Source organism: Macaca mulatta, chromosome 16 (genome assembly GCF_049350105.2).
Source record: "Macaca mulatta isolate MMU2019108-1 chromosome 16, T2T-MMU8v2.0, whole genome shotgun sequence".
Classification (NCBI taxonomy): domain Eukaryota; kingdom Metazoa; phylum Chordata; class Mammalia; order Primates; family Cercopithecidae; genus Macaca; species Macaca mulatta.
Genome location: NC_133421.1, coordinates 9,755,871 through 9,777,760, shown reverse-complemented (window position 1 = coordinate 9,777,760; position 21,890 = coordinate 9,755,871). Strand labels below are relative to the sequence as shown.

General features: G+C 52.4%; 2 protein-coding genes and 1 long non-coding RNA gene across 10 annotated transcripts; 2 read left to right on the top strand and 1 right to left on the bottom strand.

Annotated features, from left to right (window-relative positions):
* Nucleotides 1-435: 435 nt before the first annotated feature.
* On the bottom strand, nucleotides 436-21,148 carry PFAS (phosphoribosylformylglycinamidine synthase). Of its 8 annotated transcripts, none has more exons than XR_013406061.1 (28): nucleotides 21,095-21,148; nucleotides 15,081-15,281; nucleotides 14,859-14,994; nucleotides 14,022-14,127; nucleotides 13,465-13,654; nucleotides 13,246-13,351; nucleotides 12,750-12,890; nucleotides 12,499-12,623; nucleotides 12,185-12,313; nucleotides 11,213-11,344; nucleotides 10,951-11,079; nucleotides 6,403-6,476; nucleotides 6,131-6,287; nucleotides 5,771-5,832; nucleotides 5,470-5,631; nucleotides 5,069-5,194; nucleotides 4,807-4,938; nucleotides 4,284-4,514; nucleotides 3,942-4,122; nucleotides 3,771-3,854; nucleotides 3,415-3,570; nucleotides 3,079-3,198; nucleotides 2,531-2,676; nucleotides 2,196-2,403; nucleotides 1,968-2,059; nucleotides 1,731-1,880; nucleotides 991-1,380; nucleotides 436-893 (listed from the first exon to the last, which is right to left on the bottom strand). XR_013406061.1 is itself a non-coding variant. In XM_077970234.1 (28 exons), exons 5-28 carry the CDS (start codon nucleotides 13,592-13,594, stop codon nucleotides 583-585), a joined length of 3,564 nt encoding a protein of 1,187 aa, XP_077826360.1. In that variant the 5' UTR covers nucleotides 13,595-13,654; nucleotides 14,022-14,193; nucleotides 14,816-14,994; nucleotides 15,081-15,281; nucleotides 21,095-21,148; the 3' UTR covers nucleotides 436-582. The 8 variants fall into 8 exon arrangements, 5 of the variants coding, with proteins under 5 accessions (XP_077826360.1, XP_077826357.1, XP_001112405.3 ...); XR_013406062.1 differs by having other exon boundaries at nucleotides 991-1,296; nucleotides 1,762-1,880; XR_013406063.1 differs by having other exon boundaries at nucleotides 991-1,296; nucleotides 1,762-1,880; nucleotides 2,205-2,403.
* On the top strand, nucleotides 6,589-9,284 carry LOC144335307 (uncharacterized). Its single transcript, XR_013406081.1, has 2 exons — nucleotides 6,589-7,410; nucleotides 7,708-9,284. It is a non-coding gene; the product is annotated as an uncharacterized LOC144335307 (long non-coding RNA).
* Nucleotides 16,111-16,660, top strand: LOC717105 (interferon-induced transmembrane protein 3). The gene has a single exon (XM_001112566.5). It carries the CDS (start codon nucleotides 16,128-16,130, stop codon nucleotides 16,527-16,529), a length of 402 nt encoding a protein of 133 aa, XP_001112566.4. The 5' UTR covers nucleotides 16,111-16,127; the 3' UTR covers nucleotides 16,530-16,660.
* Nucleotides 21,149-21,890: the final 742 nt, after the last annotated feature.

Sequence of the window (21,890 nt, the reverse complement as noted above, 5' to 3'; positions counted from 1 at the left end):
GAATGCTGGGTTCTGAGGCCAACCCTGAGACAGCCAGAAACGCTGAGAAACTTCCACAAGCAACAATTCCTTCCATTCAGTACAGTGTAGCACAAGAGAAATCCAGAAAGTTTCAGTTCCAGATGAGAACGATGAGGTGGTGAGGGGCTGATCTGCACACTACTGCTGAATTTGTCTGTACCTCCTAAACCCCAATAATGAGAAAAGGGAGCGCAAAACATCCCTCAGAGCCGAGGAGGCAAATGCATGCCGGTGATCACTGGGTGTTGTGAAGTGGGCAACAGAAGCTCCTGCTCTGACCTCAGGAGTCCTAACTTTTCCTTGTCACTCTTTTCTCTGAACCACATGCTGTTTCCTGGGCTGAGAAAGGGAATGCCATGTTAGAGCAGAACCGAAAATAGACACAGCCGCGGAGGAACATCAGCAGGCAGATCATTGAGTCCACTGAGACTTTGTATTTTGGTCCTTGTCTGTCCAAGATACTTTTGGAAATAACATGGGGTGCTCCTGAAAGTCATGGGGGAGAGGGCAGCACACACTCACGGGAAAAACCATGGGACCTAGGTGAGCCCCTGTGGCCAGTCAACAGCTCCCTTCCAGGGTCCAGTTTCGGGCATTGATAAAGAGCTGGAGCCAGGGGGAGGTGGTCAGAGTATCAAATGGAGGGGGTCGCCACGCCCACTGCCAAGGCCTCACGGCCCGCTCAGGGTGAGGCATGAGAGCCAGGTGGCGGCCATCATGGGAGCAGATGCCAGCCACGCCCCCTGGGGACCCATTGGGATTCAGAGGGTACTGCTCTGTGGGGTTCCCGTCATCATCTGCCCAGTGCAGCGGAGCCAAGCCCCTGGCCTCAATCTGAGCTTGGAGTTCCGGAGAAGAAAATGCCACGTAACCTGGGACGGAAGGAGGAGGGAAGTGAGAGTCAAGGTCCTTCACGTCCACCCTCGCCCCCAACCCTCTGGCCCTGCCCCAGCCTTCCTCAGGCCTGACCTTCCCCGTGCGCACTCCACACAGGCAGCACGGCGCCCTCCATCCCTCGAAGCATCAGGGCTGGCCCAGGCCCCACACGCACGCTGGCCCAGCGAGACTCATAGCGCCCAGACAGGTTGTGGCGTAGCAGAAGGCCTGGCTGGGAGTCAGGGCCCATCTCCACGGCTTCCTCATTGGGGTCGCCTCCTACCCAGCCCAGCAGAGCCAGCAGCTGACAGCCATTACACACGCCCAGGCTGAAGGTGTCTGGTCGCTTCCGGAAGCGCCTCAGCTCACCCCCGGCCAGGGGATGAAAGGTCACGGCAGCTGCCCACCCTAGCCAGGGAATAGGGAAGTCAGGCTGAGACGTGGAGGACCTCAGAAAAGGGAACTGGGAATGAAGGGGCATAGCTGCTCTTCTGTTTCCTTTCTTTCTTCCTTTTCCCTCCCTCCCTCCTTCCTTTCCTTCTTCTTCTTCCTTTTTTTTTTTTTTTTTTTTGAGATGGAATCTCGCTCTGTTTCCCAGGCTGGAGTGCAGTGGCATGATCTCGGTTCACTACAACCTCTGCCTCCTGGGTTAAAGCGATTCTCCTGCCTCAGCCTCCCAAGTAGCTTTTTAATGAAAAAATTAAAAATTTACTACCAGCATTCTGTTGGCATGTGGCCCGGAACGAACGTGCCCACTCTCACCTAGCTTGGTGGAGTGAGAGGCCAATCCCCAGCCCAGGAAGACGGGGCTAAAGGTACCTCTTCAGGAATGCAGGGGAAGGGAGTGGGCAGAAGGCTGCACACTGACCTTTGGCAGAGCCCAGGACATCTGCATAGCTGAAGCCGCCCACGAAGGCCACGCCGCGGAAAGTGTCCAGCCCAATTGCCCCAGAGCAGAGGTCCTGCATGGTCACGTCCCATACCTGCGAAGATGGGGAGGGGGAGTGTGGGTGGGAGGATATGCAGCTGAGGCTGGATAACCACCCCCAGCTGCCCCCTACCCTGCTCACCTCAAACCCAGCCAAGTGGAAGGCATCAGCCATCTCCCGGTCTCCATTACTGCCCTCCTCTCGCAAGATGGCGACTCGGGGGCTGGGACCACCTTGGGGAAGAATAATTGTCTTTGGGCCAGAAAGTTACTTCCCCACCCCAACTCCCCAGACACCTTTTCCAGGGCAGGCCCAGGCATCCGGGCTCAGTGCCCCCAGGACGCAAAGCCTCTGCACACACTCCCTCACCAGGCTCACGGGGCACGGAGGCTTTGGGAAAGGTGGGGGGCAGGCAATAGCTGGGCCCCATCCGCTCCCTCAGGCCCCGTTCCTCCTCTGCCACACAGCGAGGCTCTGCCTGCAGCCGGTCCAGCTGGAAACTTGTCTCCTCCCAGAGGGCTCGCAGCTCCCCAACAGGCTCCTCCAGAACCACAGCCCTGTTCACTGACACCCGGACCTAGGAAGAGGAACAAATCTCCCTGGGCTAGGAGAAAGGATGGCCCCTCTACAGTGGGAGAGGGATGGACCATGGCCGCCCCACTCTGACTGCCCACTGCAAACTGCTCTCTCCCTCACTTCCTCACCGTGGCGTGGGGCCCGGCCTCGCCTGTGTGGCCCAGCTCCAGGCAGTGGAGGCCAGCATCCCAGTAACGCTTCAGCACCTGGGCCAGGTCTGGCTCCTGCACCTCCAGCACCAGGCCTGGCTCCTCAGCGAACAGCACAGACAGGACTGGGAGAGCCACAGGGGGAGTTAGGGGGATGCAGGAAGGGCTGAGGAAGTTGGGGCGGGGATCAGGGGAATGCAGGAAGGGCCGGGGCGGGGGTCAGAGGGGACACAGCCAGGGAGTTAGGGTGGGGATCAGAGAGGATGAGGGCTGAGAGGGCGGGACTGAGGATGTTTCATCATGGACATCTCAGGGATGGGAAGTCTCAGAGAGATGCAGTCAGGAACATGGCGGGTGCCAGCCAGTTCCATCCAGTTCAGCTGTCAGAGACACAGCACAGAAAAGCTAGTCGGGGAAGACTCAGGGAAAGGGGATTGGAGGGCACTCCACTCTTTAATATATTGGAGATGGGGTCTGCAGGGTGGAGAAGGCAGCCCAGGCCTGAGACTAGACCCCAGGTTCCTTACCATCAACCCCAGCGACAGGCACATCCACCTGTAGCCCACAATTTCCAGCAAAGGCCATCTCCAGCAGGCATGTGACGAGGCCTCCATCGCTGACATCGTGGCCTGAGCAGAGGAGGCGGTCTGGAGGAAGAAGAAGAAAGCTCAGCAACCTCGGGGCCCAAACCTGACAGCCCCCCTCCACCTTCCAGAGTCAGTCCATCAAGAGTGTGTGTGAGAATGTCGGGGGATCTGAGGTACACTGTCCATTGGAGTCCCTCTTGCCCCACTGCCCAGCTGGTGAAGGCCTGCTGCACGCCTGGCACCCCGTGCGCCATCTCCCCAGTGGGCTTCACTTACCTTTCAGCAGCCCCTGGGTGATGCTGAAGGCACGCACCAAGTTCTCAGGAACGTCCAGGTCTGGAGGGTGCTCCCCGAGCTGGGAGAAGCACTGGGCCAGAGCCGTGCCCCCCAGCCGGTGCTGCCCAGGGCTCAAAGGCACATAAAGCAGATGGCCTGGGGAGACAGGGAGGGGTGAGGAGAGGAGGATCCGTCCCTGAGGTGGAGGACCCGTCCCTGAGGTGCTCACAGCACTGCTGTTCCCAGCATGTGGTGAGATGCCCAGACAATCAGTCCCAGAAACCACCACAGCCCAGTGTTGAGATGGGGGCCCAGCAAAGAACACACAAGGCGGTGGGATGGGGCCACGACCATACCTCTCCCTTCAGGATGCTTGAGGTCTGGGGTCACGGTGGCTGTGATGTCTGGGCAGACGGCATAGGCTGAGATGACCAGTGACCCTGTAGAGCAAGGAGGAGTCCAAAGGAATGAGTTGCCAGCCCAGCCCCGTAGTTCCTCCTCCCCTCCCTGGGGCCCCCACACCTCACCAGGAGCCCGCACGGTCTCAGTGCCAACCCGAGCAGCCATGCTGAGGGAGTCCTTGCCACCGTCCACTGCCACACCCAGGGCTGCCATCACCGCCACCATAGCCTCACAGGCGTCCGCCAAAGCTGCGCCCTCCCCTGGGAGCTTGGCTGCCCACATCCAGTTCCCGCTACACTTCACATCCTGGGGTGGTAGAGGCATGGCATTAGAGGGGAAGAGAGATGTGGAGAAGACAGGGGTGCAGGGGGACTAGGAGGCTGCAACATGAAATGAAGGGCTACAGATGGATGCCGGAGGGTCCTGAAGCCTGGGGGCTCCAGGGTAGAAGCTACGGGAGAACTCACCCGGAGGTCCGTGACCAGAGCAAACACCAAGTTGGTAAGGGCTTCAGCCACGGCCAGCCGGGCGGCGACCTTGGGGTCCAGCAGGCTCTTGACTGGCTGCTCTCCCAAGGCTGTGGCAGCCCCTACGAGCTCCTCATGGCTCAGTGCCACAACTGCTACATCTGCCAGAGGAGTCTGCAGGGGCCCCACACACTGCTGCTGGGCCACCAGGCCGCCCACGGAGCGGTCCACCTGTGGAACCAGGTGGGGTTAGCAAGAGAGCAAAGGACAGGGACAGCCTGTGCTCCTGCACCTGCCCCCAAGGGACCCAGGGCGGTGGGAGGCCTGGCTTTCCCCCAGTGCAGACAACAGCTCTACTCAGAAGGTGGGTAGCAGGGAGACCAGGCCGTCAGGGTGGCTGCCCTGCCCGTTGCTTCCCCCCAGGGCCAGGCAAAAACTCCCACAGCAGTCTCTAAGGGTGGGAGGGCAGAGGAGGGTGCACGGAGGAAGCAGGCAGGGGGCAGAGGAGGGGTGCAGGGAGGACCTTATTGGTGAGATAGCGCTTGCTGGCCACAGCGGGCAGCCTCAGAACCCTCTCCAGAGCCTGGCGCACGCTCAGCCCTGGGGGCAAGGCCAGAGGCTGCAGCACAGGGGGCTTCCTCTGGAGGAAGAACTCCTGCAACACAGACAGCGACAGGGAGTGTGAGCACCTGGGGCAGGCCGGGCACACAGGTGACAAAGTGCACGTAGGGTAAAGGGTGGTGTGGAGCGGACTAGGAGAAACCCATCCCCCCAACCCCACATACCTTCCGAGGCATCTTGCCCAGCACCCATTCGAGCTCCAGGTCCACAGGGGTTGGCGGGGGTGTCGGGGGGGCATCCCCCTGGCCATTTCTTCTGACAGGACACTCCCGATCGTCCACCAGCACTATCTATAGACCCCAGGGACCCCACCCAGGGGGGATGAAACTGTGACCACCAGCAGGGAATATGCCTAGAAATCAGGGCACAAATGTGCTTTCCACTCCTTGTTTGGTGTCCGTATTGAGTCCCTGCCCTTCCTTGGCTCCTATATTCCCCAAAGCTTGTTTGCCACCACCTCCCATCTTCCTCTCGTCCCTCTCCCTTGACAGCTCTCCCTCTAGCCCATACCCAGGTGGCTCATGTCTGCCCCAGCGTCTGCTCCCAACTCCCTGGGCCAACTCACTCTCCGGTCTCCAGTGATGGTGCCCACGAAGCACGCCGAGCAACGTTCACGGGCACTGACACGAGTCAGGAAGTTCCGGTCAGGGGACCTCAGGAGAAGTGCATTTGATTCCTGGTACTCGGCCCCCCAGATTTCCAGGGCATTCAGGGTCGGGTCCCCGAGCTGCCAGCCATGGCGGGGAGGAAAGAGAAGGGCCAGTGGGCACTGCCATGTCTCATGTTGTTGCAAGAGAGAGATGGGTGGGCGTGGGCTGGGGCTGGCAGGGGTGGGGAAATGCCAGACTTCAGGGGATGAGACCCACCTGGAAGCGGCTGGTGTAAATGATGGCTCCAGCTGGGTCACTCAGCTCCTTTAGGACGTTGCCTGGTGAGAGGGTTGCAAGGAGAAGTAGTGACCTAGTGGTGGTCAGGCAACAAAGGGCAGTCCCTGGCCTCCAAAGGAGCCCCTAATTCTGTGTGTTCCTGTGTCAACTGCTGCCTCACCCTCATCCCACAGCAGTGGCTTCCACCCTTCCAACCCTGAACCTGTCTAGAATGTACAGAGAGTGGAGAATGGGACCCAGAGCTGGGTGGTTGGTTGGAGATTCCTGATACCTCTCCCTAAACCAAACCTGGCAGGATACCAGGCAGGCCCAGTCTCTTGTTCTAATTCCTTTCCTCACCATTGCCACCAGCGCCCTGATCGTGAAGGCTACAGATGGGGTTTCCCTTGGGGGCCTCCACACAAGCCCTGATCACACGGTTCATCTTCTGTTCCATCTCCGGGTCTCCTCGCTGCACAGCCCCGAAGTCCAGGTCACTGGTGTTATCTCCCTGCACCTGGGGGCATATATGGCATCGCTTAGTTCAGCGAGGCTGGAAGCTCCTGTACGCGCTGCTATGCCTGGGGCCCAGTTATATCAAGGATTCTGCACCTTTAGCAATTCCCACTCACCTGCACAGACGAAGCAGCTCCACCTCCAACTCCAATCCTGTAGACGGGACCTCCAACCTTTACAACTTCCATGCCTGTAAGAAGGGAAGGCAGAATCAGAACACCGGGAAAGCCATGAGAAGAAGCCTCGAAAGCAAGGCAGCGTGAGGACAGAGGAAGCTGATGTTAGGGGAGGAGAATCCTGACACTTTTTTTTTTTTTGAGATGGAGTCTTGCTCTGTTGCCCAGGCTGAAGCACAGTGGCGTGATCTCGGCTCACTGCAACCCCCGCCTCCTGGGTTCAAGCGATTCTCCTGTCTCAGCCTCCTAAGTAGCTAGGATTACAGGCGCCTGCTGTCATGCCTGGCTAATTTTTGTATTTTTTTAGTAGAGACGGGGTTTCACCATGTTGGCCAGGCTGGTCTCAAACTTCTGACCTCAGGTGATCTGCCCACCTCGGTCTCCCGAAGTGCTGGGATTACAGGCGTGAGCCACCCTGCCTAACCCAGAAGCCTTACCACTTGACTGGGTTGACAGGAGAGTAAACTGGTATGAACTACAGAGGACGATTTGGCATTAACAACCAAAATGACAAATGCACGCAGTCTCTGGGTAAATACACTTTGAGGAAGTTATCCTGCTGGCTTTTGCACAGGTATAAAATCACCTACTTACAAGATTAAACACCATAGTAGTGTTTGTACTAGCAAGGACACGAAATAATCTAAAGGCTGACAACAGAGACCTGATTAAGTAAACTATGGTATGTCTATACAATGAAAGACTAAGCCACCAAAAAAAAAGAATATAGGAATGTAATGAAGTAATATGACTTCATCAGTATGAAATTATTTCTAAAATATACTGCTAAGCGAAAAATGAAAAAGGCAAAAATATGTATATCTATTTACAGTAGCATCAAAAAGAATAAAAATAATTAGGAGTAAATTTAAAAATAGAAGTAGGGCTTATACATTAAAAACTTTTTTTTTTTTTGAGATGGAGTCTTGCTCTGTTGCCCAGGTTGGAGTGAAGTGATGCAATCTTGGCTCACTGCAACCTCTGGATGCGGAAGGGTCCTGAAGCCCGGGGACTCCAGGGTAGAAGCTGTGGGAGAACTCACCCACGCTCCCAGCACTTTGGGAGACTGAGACGGGCGGATCGCTTGAGCTCAGGAATTTGAGACCAGCCTAGCTAACACGGTAAAATCCTATCTTTACAAAAAATGCAAAAATTAGCCAGGCATGGTGGCAGGAGCTCGTAGTCTCAGTTACTCAGGAGGCTAAGGTGGGAGGATCACCTGAGCCCTGAAGATGGAGGTTGCAGTGAGCTGAGATCGCACCACTGTACTCCAGCCTAGGTGACAGAGCGAGATTCCATCTCAAAAAACAAAAAAAGAAATAGGAAAGGATCTGAATAGATGTTTCTTTAAGGAAGACATACAAATAGCTAACTAAAACACACAAAAACATGCTCAGCCAGGCGCAGTGGCTCACGCCTGTAATCCTAGCACTTCGGGAGGCTGAGGTGGGCAGATTACCTGAGCTCAGGAGTTCGAGACCAGCCTGGGCAACATGGTGAAACCCCATCTCTACTAAAATACAAAAGAAATTAGCTGGGCGTGGTGGCACGTGCCTGTAATCCCGGCTATTCAGGAGGCTAAGGCAGGGGAATTGCTTGACCCTGGAGGCGAAGGTTGCAGTGAGCTGAGATCGCACCAGTGCACTCCAGCCTGAGCAACAGAACAAGACCCTGTCTCTACGGGAAAAAAAAAAAGAAAAAAAAAGAAAAGAAAACACACTCAACATCATTAGTCATTAGAGAAAAACAAACCAAAACCACAATGAAATACTACTTCATACCCACTGTGATGTCTTACAATCGAAAGGACAGGTAATAACAAGTGTTGTCAAGGACATGGAGAAACTGGAACCCTCACACACTGCTAGAGGGAATATAAAATGGTACAGCTGCTTTGGAAAACAGTTTGGCAAGTTTTTGAAAAGCTGAACATAAGTTACCACATGACCCAGCAATTCCACCCCTAGTTATATACCTGGGAGAAATGATAACATATGTTCATACAAAAACTTGTACATAGGCTGGGCGCGGTGGCTCACACCTGTAATCCCAGCACTTTGGGAGGCCAAGGCGGGCAGATCATGAGGTCGGGCGATCGAGACCATCCTGGCTAACACGGTGAAACGTCATCTCTACTAAAAAAATACAAAAAAATTAGCTGGGTGTGGTGGTAGGCACCTGTAGTCCTAGCTACTTGGGAGGCTGAGGCAGGAGAATGGTGTGAACTCGGGAGGCTGAGGCAGGAGAATGGCGTGAACTCAGGAGGTGGAGCTTGCAGTGAGCCAAGATCGCGCCAGTGCACTCCAGCCTGGGTGACAAAGTAAGACTCCATCTCGAAAAAAAAAACAAAAAAAAAAGTGTACATAAATGTTCACAGCAGCATTATGCATAATAACTAAAAAGTTGAAACAACCCCTAAGCCCAACAACTAAGGAATGGGTACACAAAATGTGACCTAGCTATATAATGGGATATTATTCAGCCATAAAAAGAAAGAAAGTACTGATGCAAAGGATAACCCCTGAAAACATCAAGCTAAGTGAAAGAAGGCAGACGCGAAAGGCCACATATTGTATGATTCCATTATGGTCATGAGCTGATGACATTTTGCTTCACAACAGACCACATATACAACAGTGATCCCTTAAGATTATAATGGTGCTGAAAAATTCCTATTGCCTAGTGACATCGTGGTACACTGGTGGTGATGCTATTGTAAATAAACCTACTGCACTGCCAGTCACACAAAAGTATACTGCAGACCATTATTGTACGTATACTACATAATGTTTCATAATGACAATAAATGACTATTGCTGGTTCATGTATTTACTATGCTTTTTAAAATTTTTGTTTTTATTTTTTTGAGACATAGTCTCACTCTGTCGTCCAGATTGGAGTGCAGTGGTACAATCTTGGTTCACTGCAACTTCCGCCTCCCAGGTTCAAGTGATTCTCCTGCCTCAGCCTCCCGAGTAGCTGGGATTACAGGTGCGTGCCACCACGCCCAGCTAATATTTGAATTTTTGGTGGACAGGGGGTTTCACCATGTTGGCCAGGCTGGTCTTGAACTCCTGACCTCAGGTGATCTGCCCATCATGGCCTCCCAAAGTGCTGGGATTACAGGCGTGAGCCATTGCACCCAGCCTACATTTATTTTTTTATTCTTTTTTGGAGACAGGGTCTCACTTTGTCACTCATGCTTGAGTGTAGTGATATGATCATAGCTCACTACAGCCTAGAGCTCCTTGGCTCAAGCGATCTTCCCATGTCAGCCTCCTGAGTAGCTGGGACTACAGGTGTACACCACCATATCCAAGTGATTTTTATTTCTTAATTTTTTTAGAGACAGGGGTCTGACTATATTCCCCAGACTGGTCTCAAACTTCCGGCCTCAAGTAATCCCCCTGCCTTGGCCTCCCAAAGTGCTGGGATTACAGGCATGAGCCACTGTGCCCAGCCAACTATACTTTCTACTGTTATTTTAGAATGTACTCATTCTACTTATATAAAACACTTATTTTGGCTGGGCACCATGGCTCACACCTGTAATCCCAGTGCTTTGGGAAGCTGAGGCAGGAGAACTGCTTGAGCCCAGGAGCTCAAGGCCACAGTGAGCTAGGATAGAACCACTGTTCTTCAGCCTGGATGACAAAGCAAGACCCTGTCTCCAAAAAGAGAAAAAAAATCCTGCTTGAGAAAGAAAATGTAGATTAAAAATAATAATAATTAACAAAAAAGAGAAAAAAAGTTAACTTAAAAACAGTATGCCATGTTACATTGACAGCAGCTTCATATATCTCATATTTACCATGTCTTTTTTTTTTTTTTTTTTTGACAAGGTCTTGCTCTGTCGTCCAGGCTAGAGTGCAGTGGTGTGATCTCCACTCACTGCAACCTCCACCTCCCGGCTTCAAGTGGTTCTTGTGCCTCAGCCTCCTGAGGAGCTGGGACTACAGGCGCACACCATGACGCCTGGCTAATTTTTGTATTTTCAGTAGCAACGGTGTTTCACCATGTTGGCCATGCTGGTCTTGAACTCCTGACCTCAGGTGATCCACCTGCCTCCGTCTCCCAAAGTGCTGGGATTACAGGTGCGAGCCACCCTGCCCAGCCCACCATGTCTTGATTGCATTATTTTCTCTTATGCTTAATTTATTCTCATGCTGTTTTGTTCATCATGGCTCCTAAGTGTACAAAATTCCTGGATAATGTTGCCAGTAAGAGGCCGTGTGGAGTGACTGTGTAGTAGGCTATACCATCTAGGTTTGTGTATGTACGCTCCATGAAGTGGGCACAGTGGGCACAATAATGAAATTACCTAATAACCACATTTCTCAGAATGAGTTGTCCATCATTATGTGATGTATAACATAAGCCAACACATTAAAAACTAACCACTGAAGTGGTCCCTGAGTTCCCTCCCTGCAGCCATCCTGTGCCGGGGAGAAATCTGGCTGGATCTAGAGAAAGGTGGCAGGCTCTTACCTGGCTCTGGGGCCTCCTTGCTTATGTGGTCAGCTTCCATGGACCCAATGCCCCCACTAAACATGATGGGCTTGATCCACTCACGCCGCTGGCCGTCTGGGAGCTGGAGGCCCAAAGAGCGGGCGAAGCCTGGAGGGTGAACATCAGAGGGACGTGTCACTCAGTTCCCTCAGTGCTCGCCCAAGAGCACAGCCCCTGGGTAGCACACCCCACCCACAAGTCCCTCTGGGTGTTTGTCATCCCTCCACACCCCCAGTCTCACCAGCCAGCACTGGTTCCCCAAACTTGTTGCCATAGTCAGAAGCTCCATTACTGGCTTCAATGGCAACCTCCAGGGGCCGGGCAAAGTTCCCAGGATACTGGAAGCTTGGATCCTCCCAGGGCAGATTGTAACCTGGAAGGGAAGGAAAGAGAACTGGATGAACTGAATGAACTGTGAAGACAGAGGCCGGAGCAGCCTGCATCCTTCAAGAAGGGTCAAGACCACCAAGGACCAACTGCATGGCTGCCATGTTCCACTTCAGGAAGTCCTGTTTTAGGAAGCCGTAGAGCCTGCAGTGAGGCACTGGTCTCTCCACCACCCACACCAGCCTTCCCTCTGACTCTCACGATCAGTTTCACAGGCTTTCTTTTTTTTGAGATCGAGTCTCAGTCTGTCGCCCAGGCTAGAGTGCAGTGGTGCAAACTTGGCTCACTGCAAGCTCCGCCTCCTGGGTTCACGCCATTCTCTCGCCTCTGCCTCCCGAGTAGCTGGGACTACAGGCACCCATCACCACACCCAGCTAATTTTTTTGTATTTTTAGTAGAGATGGGATTTCACTGTGTTAGCCAGGATGGTTTCAATCTCCTGACCTTGTGATCTGCCCACCTCAGCCTCCCAAAGTGCTGGGATTACAGACATGAGCCACCACGCCCAGCCGAGTTTCTCAGGCTTTCTAAGAAACCAGATTTGAGGGGCAGGTGGTGATCATAAGACCAATCCAGTTTCATGCTTTCTGGCTGAATGAAGGCTAGTTTCTAAAGAAAATCGTGGACCTGCAAAGTCAGTCTGGCCACCTCATCTCCGCAGGTCTACACTTAATGACCATAGGTAGTGAAAGGCCAGCTATCTTAGAGCCCTCCCTCCCAAGAAAAGGCACCCAGGATGACCCTATGACCTAAGAGATAAAAGTTTGGTGCCTGCCAGGACAAGGAATCTGGAAGGGAAGGTGGAAGGAGAGGAAGGAGATGGAACCTGGAATATGCAGATTTCCAAAGCAATAGCCGGCAGTGCCAGCCACCACATGGGCCCCACGGCCTGTGCACTGGACATCTCGAATCCGGCCCCCTGTGCCAGTGGTCGCACCACTAAAGGGGGATACTCCTGCAAAGAGAGAGTGGGGAGAGGTCTGGGTGCCTCAGAGACAAATCCCATCTCTGACCACCCCCACTGAAATTAAGGATAACCAGCTTCCCTGATAATTTTCCCCAAGCCCAGCCCAGGCACCTGGGACCTTTGCCCTGCCCTATTCTGTGATCTCACCTACTTCTCCAGGGAGCCCAGCTCACCTGTGGGAAAGTTGTGAGTCTCTGCTGTGAAGACAACATGTCTCAGACCTTGCTGTTGCCGGAAACGGCTTGGCCGTGTGGGGTCCTCAGGCCGTAGGAATTGGACTTCCTTTCCCTGGATTGCACTGTGGACATATTCGTCCTGGACCCTGCTTCCTTTCTGGGAGCTACACTAACCCACTAACCCAATCAGGGCCTGGGGCCTCCCCTCCCCGGGTCCTGATGCCACCCCAGTCTAGGGTACAACCCACCTGCTGTTATCACAGAATTTGAGGACGTTGTTGGGGTTTGAGGATTCCTGGGTGCTCATGATAGACTCAAACAGTGAGTGCTCCAGCTTCTGCCCATCCACGTGGAGCTGGCCCTTGAAGAACCAGTGTCGGCTGTGCTCGCTGAGGGGGCGATGCAGGGAGGGGAAGGCAGGTGGAAACGGGGTCATTTCTTAATACCCTGTCTTCTCACCAGCATTTAACAGCAGAGTTACAGCCAAATTCATACTTAGATAATAGATCAAAATATATTCCAAAAAGTCATAATCTTCAAGTATTCTGTCATTTTGGATTATCCAGAGCCAAAGTGAAGATAAAACCAAAATTTGAATATAGACTCCTTGATGGATGAGGGGAGCCCAGGCCCTCAGAGACTCAGGGAGGCCCCTAAGCCAAGGGAGAGCCACGAAGGCGAGTCCCTGTGGTCTCTCCCAATATCCACGGGCTCAGGTATCAGCACAATCCCATTCCTCCCCACCTATTGGACTGCGCCAAGTCAAAGGCCTCCACAGTGCTCGGGTTCCGCTGTAGCTCCTGGAAGCGCTTGGTGTAGAAGTCTAGGTCCCAAGAGTCTAAAGCCAGACCTAGGAGACAAATCCAGGAAGAGGTGACTATGGAACTCAGGCAGCCACATTCCAGATCTCAGCACCCCTACTGGCCTGTCCCGGGCCCTACACCTCCCTCCCCAGCTACTCACCAAGCTCCTGGTTGGCCTTCTCCAGCGCAAGCCGGCCCTCGCCCAGTATATTGATAGGGCCATTGAGGGGTTCCAGGATGCTCTCAGGGGAGAAACTCTGGATGGGATGGGGGAAGTGCTGCTCTGTCATCCGGTCGTGCAGGGTAGCCAGAGCGATGGCTTCCACCTCAGCTGACGGAGGGTGGGCAAACTAGGGGTGCAGACACACAGAGGGCAAGGGGTGAAGAGTTTAAGAATGGAGAGAAATGGTCCACCTTCCTACCCTCTTAGTCATGCAAGGCCAGCCCACTGCCACCCCATATGGCACTTTTTCTCAGATTATAAAGACGCCCTTTCCCGGTATGAATCCACGCCAGGATGCACAGATTAAGGGAAGCATAGGCTGGATTTCTGCCTCATTTACGCCTTAACCAGGTACCCTGAGGCAGTGAACAACCCGTACAACCATATAGAGCAGGCCTAAAGCCAGGAGCACCTGTCCCTGCTTCTCTCTAGAGTTTAGGATCTAATCTTCTATCTCTGGCCCATCTCCTCCTCCTGATTCCCCACCACCTCACCGAGAGCCGGTAGCGCCGGGTGGTCTCCACACGATCCACAGGCCCCAGCCCAGCGGCGTGGCACACTGACACGATGTTGGTAGATGTTGGAGTGGAGAAGTTCAGCCTGAGCAATGGGCCTGATGGTTAGGACTGGAGAACCCCTGGCAGGCCTCAGATGAGAGGGTGGATCCTGCCCACTGCTGTCTGGACAACCTCCCACCGCTTTCCCCTCACCATTGGCTTTCAGCCTCAGACTGGGCAACAAGAAACCTGCTTTCAAAGTTCACTCAAACCAAACCATAACTATCCTCTAGCATCAAAACTTTTTTTTTTTTTTTTTTTTTTTTTTTTTGTGAGACAGAGTTTCGCTCTGTTGCCCAGGCTGGAGTGCAGTGGCGCATATCTTGGCTCACTGCAACCTCTGCTTCCCGGGTTCAAGCAATTCTCCTGCCTCAGCCTCCTGAGTAGCTGCGACTGCAGGTGCATGCCACCAGGCCCGGCTAATTTTTCGTATTTTTAGTAGAGACGGGGCTTCACTGCGTTAGCCAGGACGGTCTCGATCTCCTGATCTCGTGATCCGCCTGCCTCGGCCTCCCAAAGCGCTGGGATTGCAGGCGTGAGCCACCGCACCTGGCCAAAACTGTTTGATTTTAACTTGGAATCCAATTTATTTTGCTTTGAGAACATGTTTTGGAGCAGGGTGGTCTTTGGAGGGATCTACCCAAATGGGGAAAGCACATGCATGGTTTCCTAGGCAGGAAGTAGCAAAGAGCAAAGGAAAAACAAATCTCCCAAGGATCACAAGAGAAAGCGGAGGGAAGCAGGAGAAAGGGGTGGGCAGGATGAGATACTTACCTGGGCCCGACCTCCAGCAGCAGGTCACTGGAGCCAGAAACGAGCCAGGACTCCTGAGCAACATCATCCAGCAATAACGGGCAACCAAACAGCCACATCAGCTTCTTCATCTCCTCAGCACTGGGGAGGGCCTCAGCTGCAGGGAGACAGGGCAAGGACACCTTGAGACACTGCCCCCAGCACCGAGGCATGTCCCCCAAGAATCCAATGCCTGGGCCCGACCTGTCCAGTTCACATTGTAGCACAGTTCAGTCTCGACGGCCTGCAGCTGTGGCAGTTTCCCTTGCAGTTTCCTTCGAGTGTGTCCAGAGGCTGCCCCCTCATGGCCAGAGGGACGAACATAGAAGTGAAGGACTGGGGACATCTCTGCAGGTGTCCTTTGCTGGAGAGATGTGTCCTTTGCTGGAGAGATGAATTAGGTGCCTAAAAAATAACATTAACTGAGCCGGGCGGGGTGGCTCACACCTGTAATCCCAGCACTTTGGGAGGTTGAGGAGGGTGGATTGCCTGAGGTCAGGAGTTCGAGACCAGCCCAGGCAACATAGTGAAACCCTGTCTCTACTAAAAATACAAAATTAGCTGGGTGTGGCGGCAGGCGCCTGTAATCCCAGCTACTAGGGAGGCTGAGGTTGCAGTGAGCTTAGATTGCACCACTGCACTCCAGTCTGGGCAACAAGAGCAAAACTCCTTCTCAACAAATAAACAAATAAATAAAAATAAGATAAATAAAAAAACATTAACCATGGCCTATTTGTTCAACTGATTTCAGATTTCAAGGAAAGTTGAGGTGTTAGGGATAGGGTAGGGGAAAGTGATAGGGACATTTAGTGAAACAAGGTAACCTGAAAAACGTAACCTTGGAGATTTTAAGGAATCTTGCAAAATGTGGTCTTTATTAATGTGGTAGGGAGGTGACAGGCGCATGCTTGACACATGTTCCCAGAGTACATGCACTTTGCTGGGTCCCAGGCAAGGTCTTAGGAACACCGCTGTGAATCAAGACAGAAACTATGTCTGCTCTCACAGGGTTTATATTTTATTGGGGGAGAAAGGCCAAGTACCCAGACATTTCCAGTCCCATGTAGTGAAGGTCAGGGGACTGTGAACACCAATCCTGCACTTTAAGTGTCAGGAAAAATTTCCGGAGAGAAATAGCATCAGCCATGGATGTAATGTTTGTGTATCTCCCTCTCCCAATTCATATATTGAAACCCTAATCCTGGAGAACGATCCCACTAACCTGACCACCGCTGGCCTTCGCAGGACACCATGAACCACACGGTCCAAACCTTCTTCTCTCCTGTCAACAGCGGCCAGCCTCCCAACTATGAGATGCTCAAGGAAGAGCATGAGGTGGCTATGCTGGGGGCGCCCCACAACCCTGCTCCCCCGACGTCCACCGTGATCCACATCCGCAGCAAAACCTCCGTGCCCGACCATGTCGTCTGGTCCCTGTTCAACACCCTCTTCATGAACCCCTGCTGCCTGGGCTTCATAGCGTTCGCCTACTCCGTGAAGTCTAGGGACAGGAAGATGGTTGGCGACCTGACTGGGGCCCAGGCCTATGCCTCCACCGCCAAGTGCCTGAACATCTGGGCCCTGATTTTGGGCATCCTCATGACCATTCTGCCCATTGTCGTCCCAGTATTGATCTTGCAAGCCCATCAATAGTTCAGGAGACATCATTCAGGCCAGGAGCTCTGCCCATAACCTGTGTCCCACGTGCTCCACCTTCCATTCCTCGCCCTGCCCCCAGAGCCGAGTCCTGTATCAGCCCTTTATCCTCACACACTTTTCTACAATGGCATTCAATAAAGTGTACATGTTTCTGGTTAAAAAAAAAAAAAGGAAACCCTAATCCTCAATGTTATGGTATTTGGAGGTGGGGCCTCTGGGAGGTAATTAGGTCATGAAAGCGGAACTCCCATGAATGAGCTACTAATCTCACCAAACCTCTTATAACCTGCCCTTATAAGAAGAGGACAGATTGGGCTGGGCACAGTGGCCCACATCTGTAATCTTAGCCCTTTGGAGGCTGAGGTGGGAGGATTGAGCACAGGCGTTTGAGAGCAACCTGGGCAACGTGGCAAAAACCCCATCTCTCTCAAAAAAGATACAAAAATCAGCTGGATGTGCTGGCATGTGCCTGTAGTCCCAGCAACTGGGGAGGCTGAGGTGGGAAGATCACTTGAGCCCGAGGAGGCAGAGGCTGCATTCAGCCGTGATCGAGCCACTGCACTCCAGCCTGGGCAACATGGTGAGAACTTGAGATCAGGAGTTTGAGACCAGCCTGACCAACATGGTGAAACCTCATATCTACTCAAAAAAATACAAAATTAGCTGGGCATGGTGGTGCATGCCTGTAATCACAGCTACTTGGGAGGCTGAGGCAGGAGAATCACTTGAACCTGGGAGGCAGAAGTTGCAGTGAGCTGAGATCGAGCCATTGCACTCCAGCCTGGGCAACAAGAGCGAAACTCCATCTCAAAACAAACAAACAAAAAAGGATCTCTGGGCCGGGCGCGGTGGCTCAAGCCTGTAATCCCAGCACTTTGGGAGGCCGAGACGGGCGGATCACGAGGTCGGGAGATCAAGACCATCCTGGTTAACACGGTGAAACCCCGTCTCTACTAAAAAATACAAAAAACTAGCCGGGCGAGGTGGCGGGCGCCTGTAGTCCCAGCTACTCGGGAGGCTGAGGCAGGAGAATGGCGTAAACCCGGGAGGCGGAGCTTGCAGTGAGCTGAGATCCGGCCACTGCACTCCAGCCTGGGTGACAGAGCGAGACTCCGTCTCAAAAAAAAAAAAAAAAAAAAAAAAAAAAAAGGATCTCTGATCACAAAGCTTTTGTTTAATAATTTATTGGTTGATGATATCATGTCATAATTTATTTATTTACTTCTTTTCTTTTTTTTTTTTTTTTTTTTGAGACGGAGTCTCGCTCTGTCGCCCAGGCTGGAGTGCAGTGGCCGGATCTCAGCTCACTGCAAGCTCCGCCTCCCGGGTTCACGCCATTCTCCTGCCTCAGCCTCCCGAGTAGCTGGGACTACAGGCGTCCGCCACATCGCCTGGCTAGTTTTTTGTATTTTTTAGTAGAGACGGGGTTTCACCGTGTTAGCCGGGATGGTCTCGATCTCCCGACCTCGTGATCCACCCGTCTCGGCCTCCCAAAGTGCTGGGATTACAGGCTTGAGCCACCGCGCCCGGCCTACTTATTTTCTTTTTCTTTTTTTTTGAGATGTATTCACTCTGTCACCCAGGTTGGAGTGCAGTGGCACAATCTCGGCTCTCTGCAACTTCTGCCTCCTGGGTTCAAGCAATTCTCCTGACTCAGTCTCCTGAGTAGCTGCGATTATAGGCATGTGCCACCACGCCCAACTAATTTTTGTATTATTAGTAGAGACAGGGTTTCCCCATGTTCGCCAGGCTGGTCTCCAACTCCTGACCTCAAGTGATCTGCCCACCTCGGACTCCCAATGTGTTGGGATCACAGGCATGTGCCACCATTCTGGCCCATAAATTACTTAAAAAAAAAAAAAAGAATTGCTTAAGCAGGGCCGTGCATGGTGGCTCACATCTGTAATCCTCGTACTTTAGGAGGCCAAGACAGGCAGATCACTTGAGGTCAGGAGTTCGAGACCAACCTGGCCGACATGGCGAAACCCTGTCTCTATTAAAGATACAAAAAATTAGCCAGGTGTGGTGGCGGGCGCCTGTAGTCCCAGCTACTCGGGAGGCTGAGGCAGGAGAATCGCTTGAACCTGGGAGGCAGAGGTTGCAATGAGCCAAGATTGAGCCATTGCACTCCAGCCTGGGTGACAGAGCAAGACTGTGACTCAGACAAACAAACAAACAAAAAAACGAATTGCTTAAGCAGATCCTGAATTCCAGCAGAACAGCTGACTCCACCCAGCTCAAAGACTCCCACAGAAGCCAGGAGCAGTGGCTCACGCCTATAATCCCAACGCCTGTAATCCCAGCACTTTGGGAGGCCAAAGCAGCAGACTGCTTGAGCCCAGGAGTTTGAGACCAGCCCTGGGCAACATGGTAAGACCCTGTCTTCATTAAAAAAGTTAAAAATTAGCTGGACATGGTGGCGTGTACCTGTGGTCCCAGCTACTCAAGAGGCTGAGGCAAGAGGATCACTTGAGCCCATGAGTTTGAGGCTGCAGTGAGCGACGATTGTGCCACTGCATTCCATCCTGGGTGACACAGCAAGACCCCGTCTTTCTTTATCTTTCTGTTTTTTTTTTTTTTTTTTTTTTAGATGGAGTCTCGCTCTGTCGCAAGGCTGGAGTGCAGTGACACCATCTCGGCTCACTGCAACCTCTGCCTCCCGGGTTCAAGCGATTCTCCTGTCTCAGCCTCCCGAGTAGCTGAGACTACAGGCGTGCACCACCACGCCCCGCTAATTTTTATATTTTTAGTAGAGATGGGGTTTCACCATGTTGGCCAGGATGGTCTCGATCTCTTGACCTCGTGATCCGCCCGCCTCGGCCTCCCAAAGTGCTAGCATGATTATAGGCGTGAGCCACCTATAATCCTATAATAATGAGATAATAATGTGATGAGCACCTATAATAATGAGATGAGCACCAGGCAGACCTCATCTTTCAAAAAAAAAAAGAAAAAAGAAAAAGACTCCCACAGTGGAACCAAGTGAGCATGAGAATCAGTTTCTTCATCTTCCTGTTTCATGACCTCACCCTGCACTCTTCAATCAAGTGTGATTTTCACACTTCAGCCCACTCCTACTCCAAACCCTTAAAAACCTTAGTCCCAAAGAACTCTGGGAGATGGATTTGAGGTCTCCTCCTGTCTCCCTTGCAGCAGCCCTATGATTAAACCTCTTTCTCTGCTGCAACCTGGTGTCTTGGTGTATTTACCTCCAGTGTGCATCAGGCAACAGAACTATTACAGTTAATACTTTTAGCCTAACATTCAAAGGCCCTCCCCATCTATCCCAAACTACCTATCTAATTTCTGGTCCCATTGCCTCTCAGCGGGACCCTGGCTTTACTCAACAAACTCTGCTGTTCCCCTAGTCTTGACATCTCAGTAAACAATACCATCATCCAATTTGTTCCTCAAGACAAAAACACAGAAGTCATGCTGAATTTTCTTTCCCTCAGACTCTCTAAATCCAATCCACCAGGAAATCTATTTCCAATCATGTCTCAAATCTCTCATCTCTTCATCTCTACTACCTCACTCTAGTTCAAGTAAGACACCATCATCACTCACCTGGACCAATGCATTAGCCTCCTGATCACTGCATAATCACAATTCATTTGTCACACATCAGCATAAAGTGGATTATGGCTTCCCATTACACATGGTATAAATTCGACCTCAGCATCCTAGTTTACCAAGTGTGGCCAGTCTCCGGCCTACCTCTCCAACCCTATCTCACACCATTCTCTTTTTCACCCACAGTGCACCAACCACATTAGCTTCTTTTCTATTTCTCTAATTTGCCAAGCTCAGACCTGGAAGGCATTTTTTTCACCCTGACATATGCATGGCTAGCTCCTTCTTGTTATTTAGATTTCTGGTGATTCGCCTTCGTGGAAAAGGCTTCACTAGCCACTAAGTAGTTACTATCAGATGGCCCTATTTTTATTTCCTATATAGCGCTTATCACTATGGGATGTTTTTACTTTTCGCTCTATATTCCCCACTAGAAAAAAATCTCTACGTGGGCATGGGATGTTGCTGCTTCGTTTCCATTGAATTACCAAGGCTTAGAACAATACCAGGGCTTGAAACGCAAAAAAAATTCTAACACTTGTGGACTGACTGAATGAACTCTTGATTCTCATCACTCTTCAGCCCCTCCCCCACTTTCAGGACAGTCTTCCTGAAGGCATTTGGTTTATCAAGCCACTTGATTTCCGTCTATCAGTCCTAATAAAATGTTAAGTTTCAAGAGCTCAGAGACAGGGTTTGCGTGCATGAGCGCTGTATCCCAGTAGGCGGCCGGCAGACTTTCTGTTAGTTGAATCCATGAATGGGACAATGGGGCTAAGTTTACATGGGGGTCGGCCATGCCTGGGGTCTGCGGAACGCACGCAAGATAGGATGAATGGACGCCTCCACTAAAGCAAATGCGCGGGCACCAAGTAGACACAGCTCGGCTTGGGGGGATACTGAAGGGGCCAGACCAGGCTTGAGCTAGATGACAAAACGCTGCACCTGGAGGAGGTTCCAGGTCCGTACGCGGTAACTATACTCACGTGGAAGACGCACTCGCGGCCACAGAGCACCTCGAATCGTCGCGCGCGCTTGTTACGTCATCCACGTGCGCCGCGGGTAGAGACTGGACCTGCCTGCGCCGGGGCTACTACGCCCCGCCCACTTTTCCCAGCCCGCACTCAAAATTCTAGGTTCTTGGAGGGGAGAGGTTTATCCCCACGTGGTTTCTCGCACAAATCTGTCTTGAATTGACGTTTGTGAAAATACATTCTGTTCCCCATCCACGCGGGGACAGTTAAGTAATGACATCAGTTATTTAAGGCTATAACGCAAGCATGTGAAAGGTGTACTTTGGAGGCATTACGAGGAAGCGCTTCTCTGCTTGGCAAGATCAAAGTGACTGAAAGATGCTTAGAAGTCATCCACCAGGCGGGCTGTGTTTGAGTTCCTGAGCTCTCCCACCCCATCCATGTGAAGGCCTGCGGGATGCCGGACAGGATGTCACTTAGAAGGGAGACGGAGGCTGGGCGCGGTGGCTCCCGCCTGTAATCCGAGCACTTAGGGAGCCCGAGGCGGGCGGATCGCTTGAGCCCAGGGGTTCGAGACCAGTCTGGGCAACAATGCGAAACCCTGTCTCTAATGAAAAACACAAAAATTAGCCGGGTGTGGCGGTGCACGCCTGTGATCCCAGCCACTCGGTGGGCTGAGGTGGGAGGATCGCTTGAGCCCGGGAGGTCGAAGCTGTAGTGAACCGAGATGGCGCCGCTGCACTCCAGCCCGGGCGATCGAGTGAGACCCCGTTTCAAAAAAATCAGAGAGGGCCAGGGGCGGTGGCTC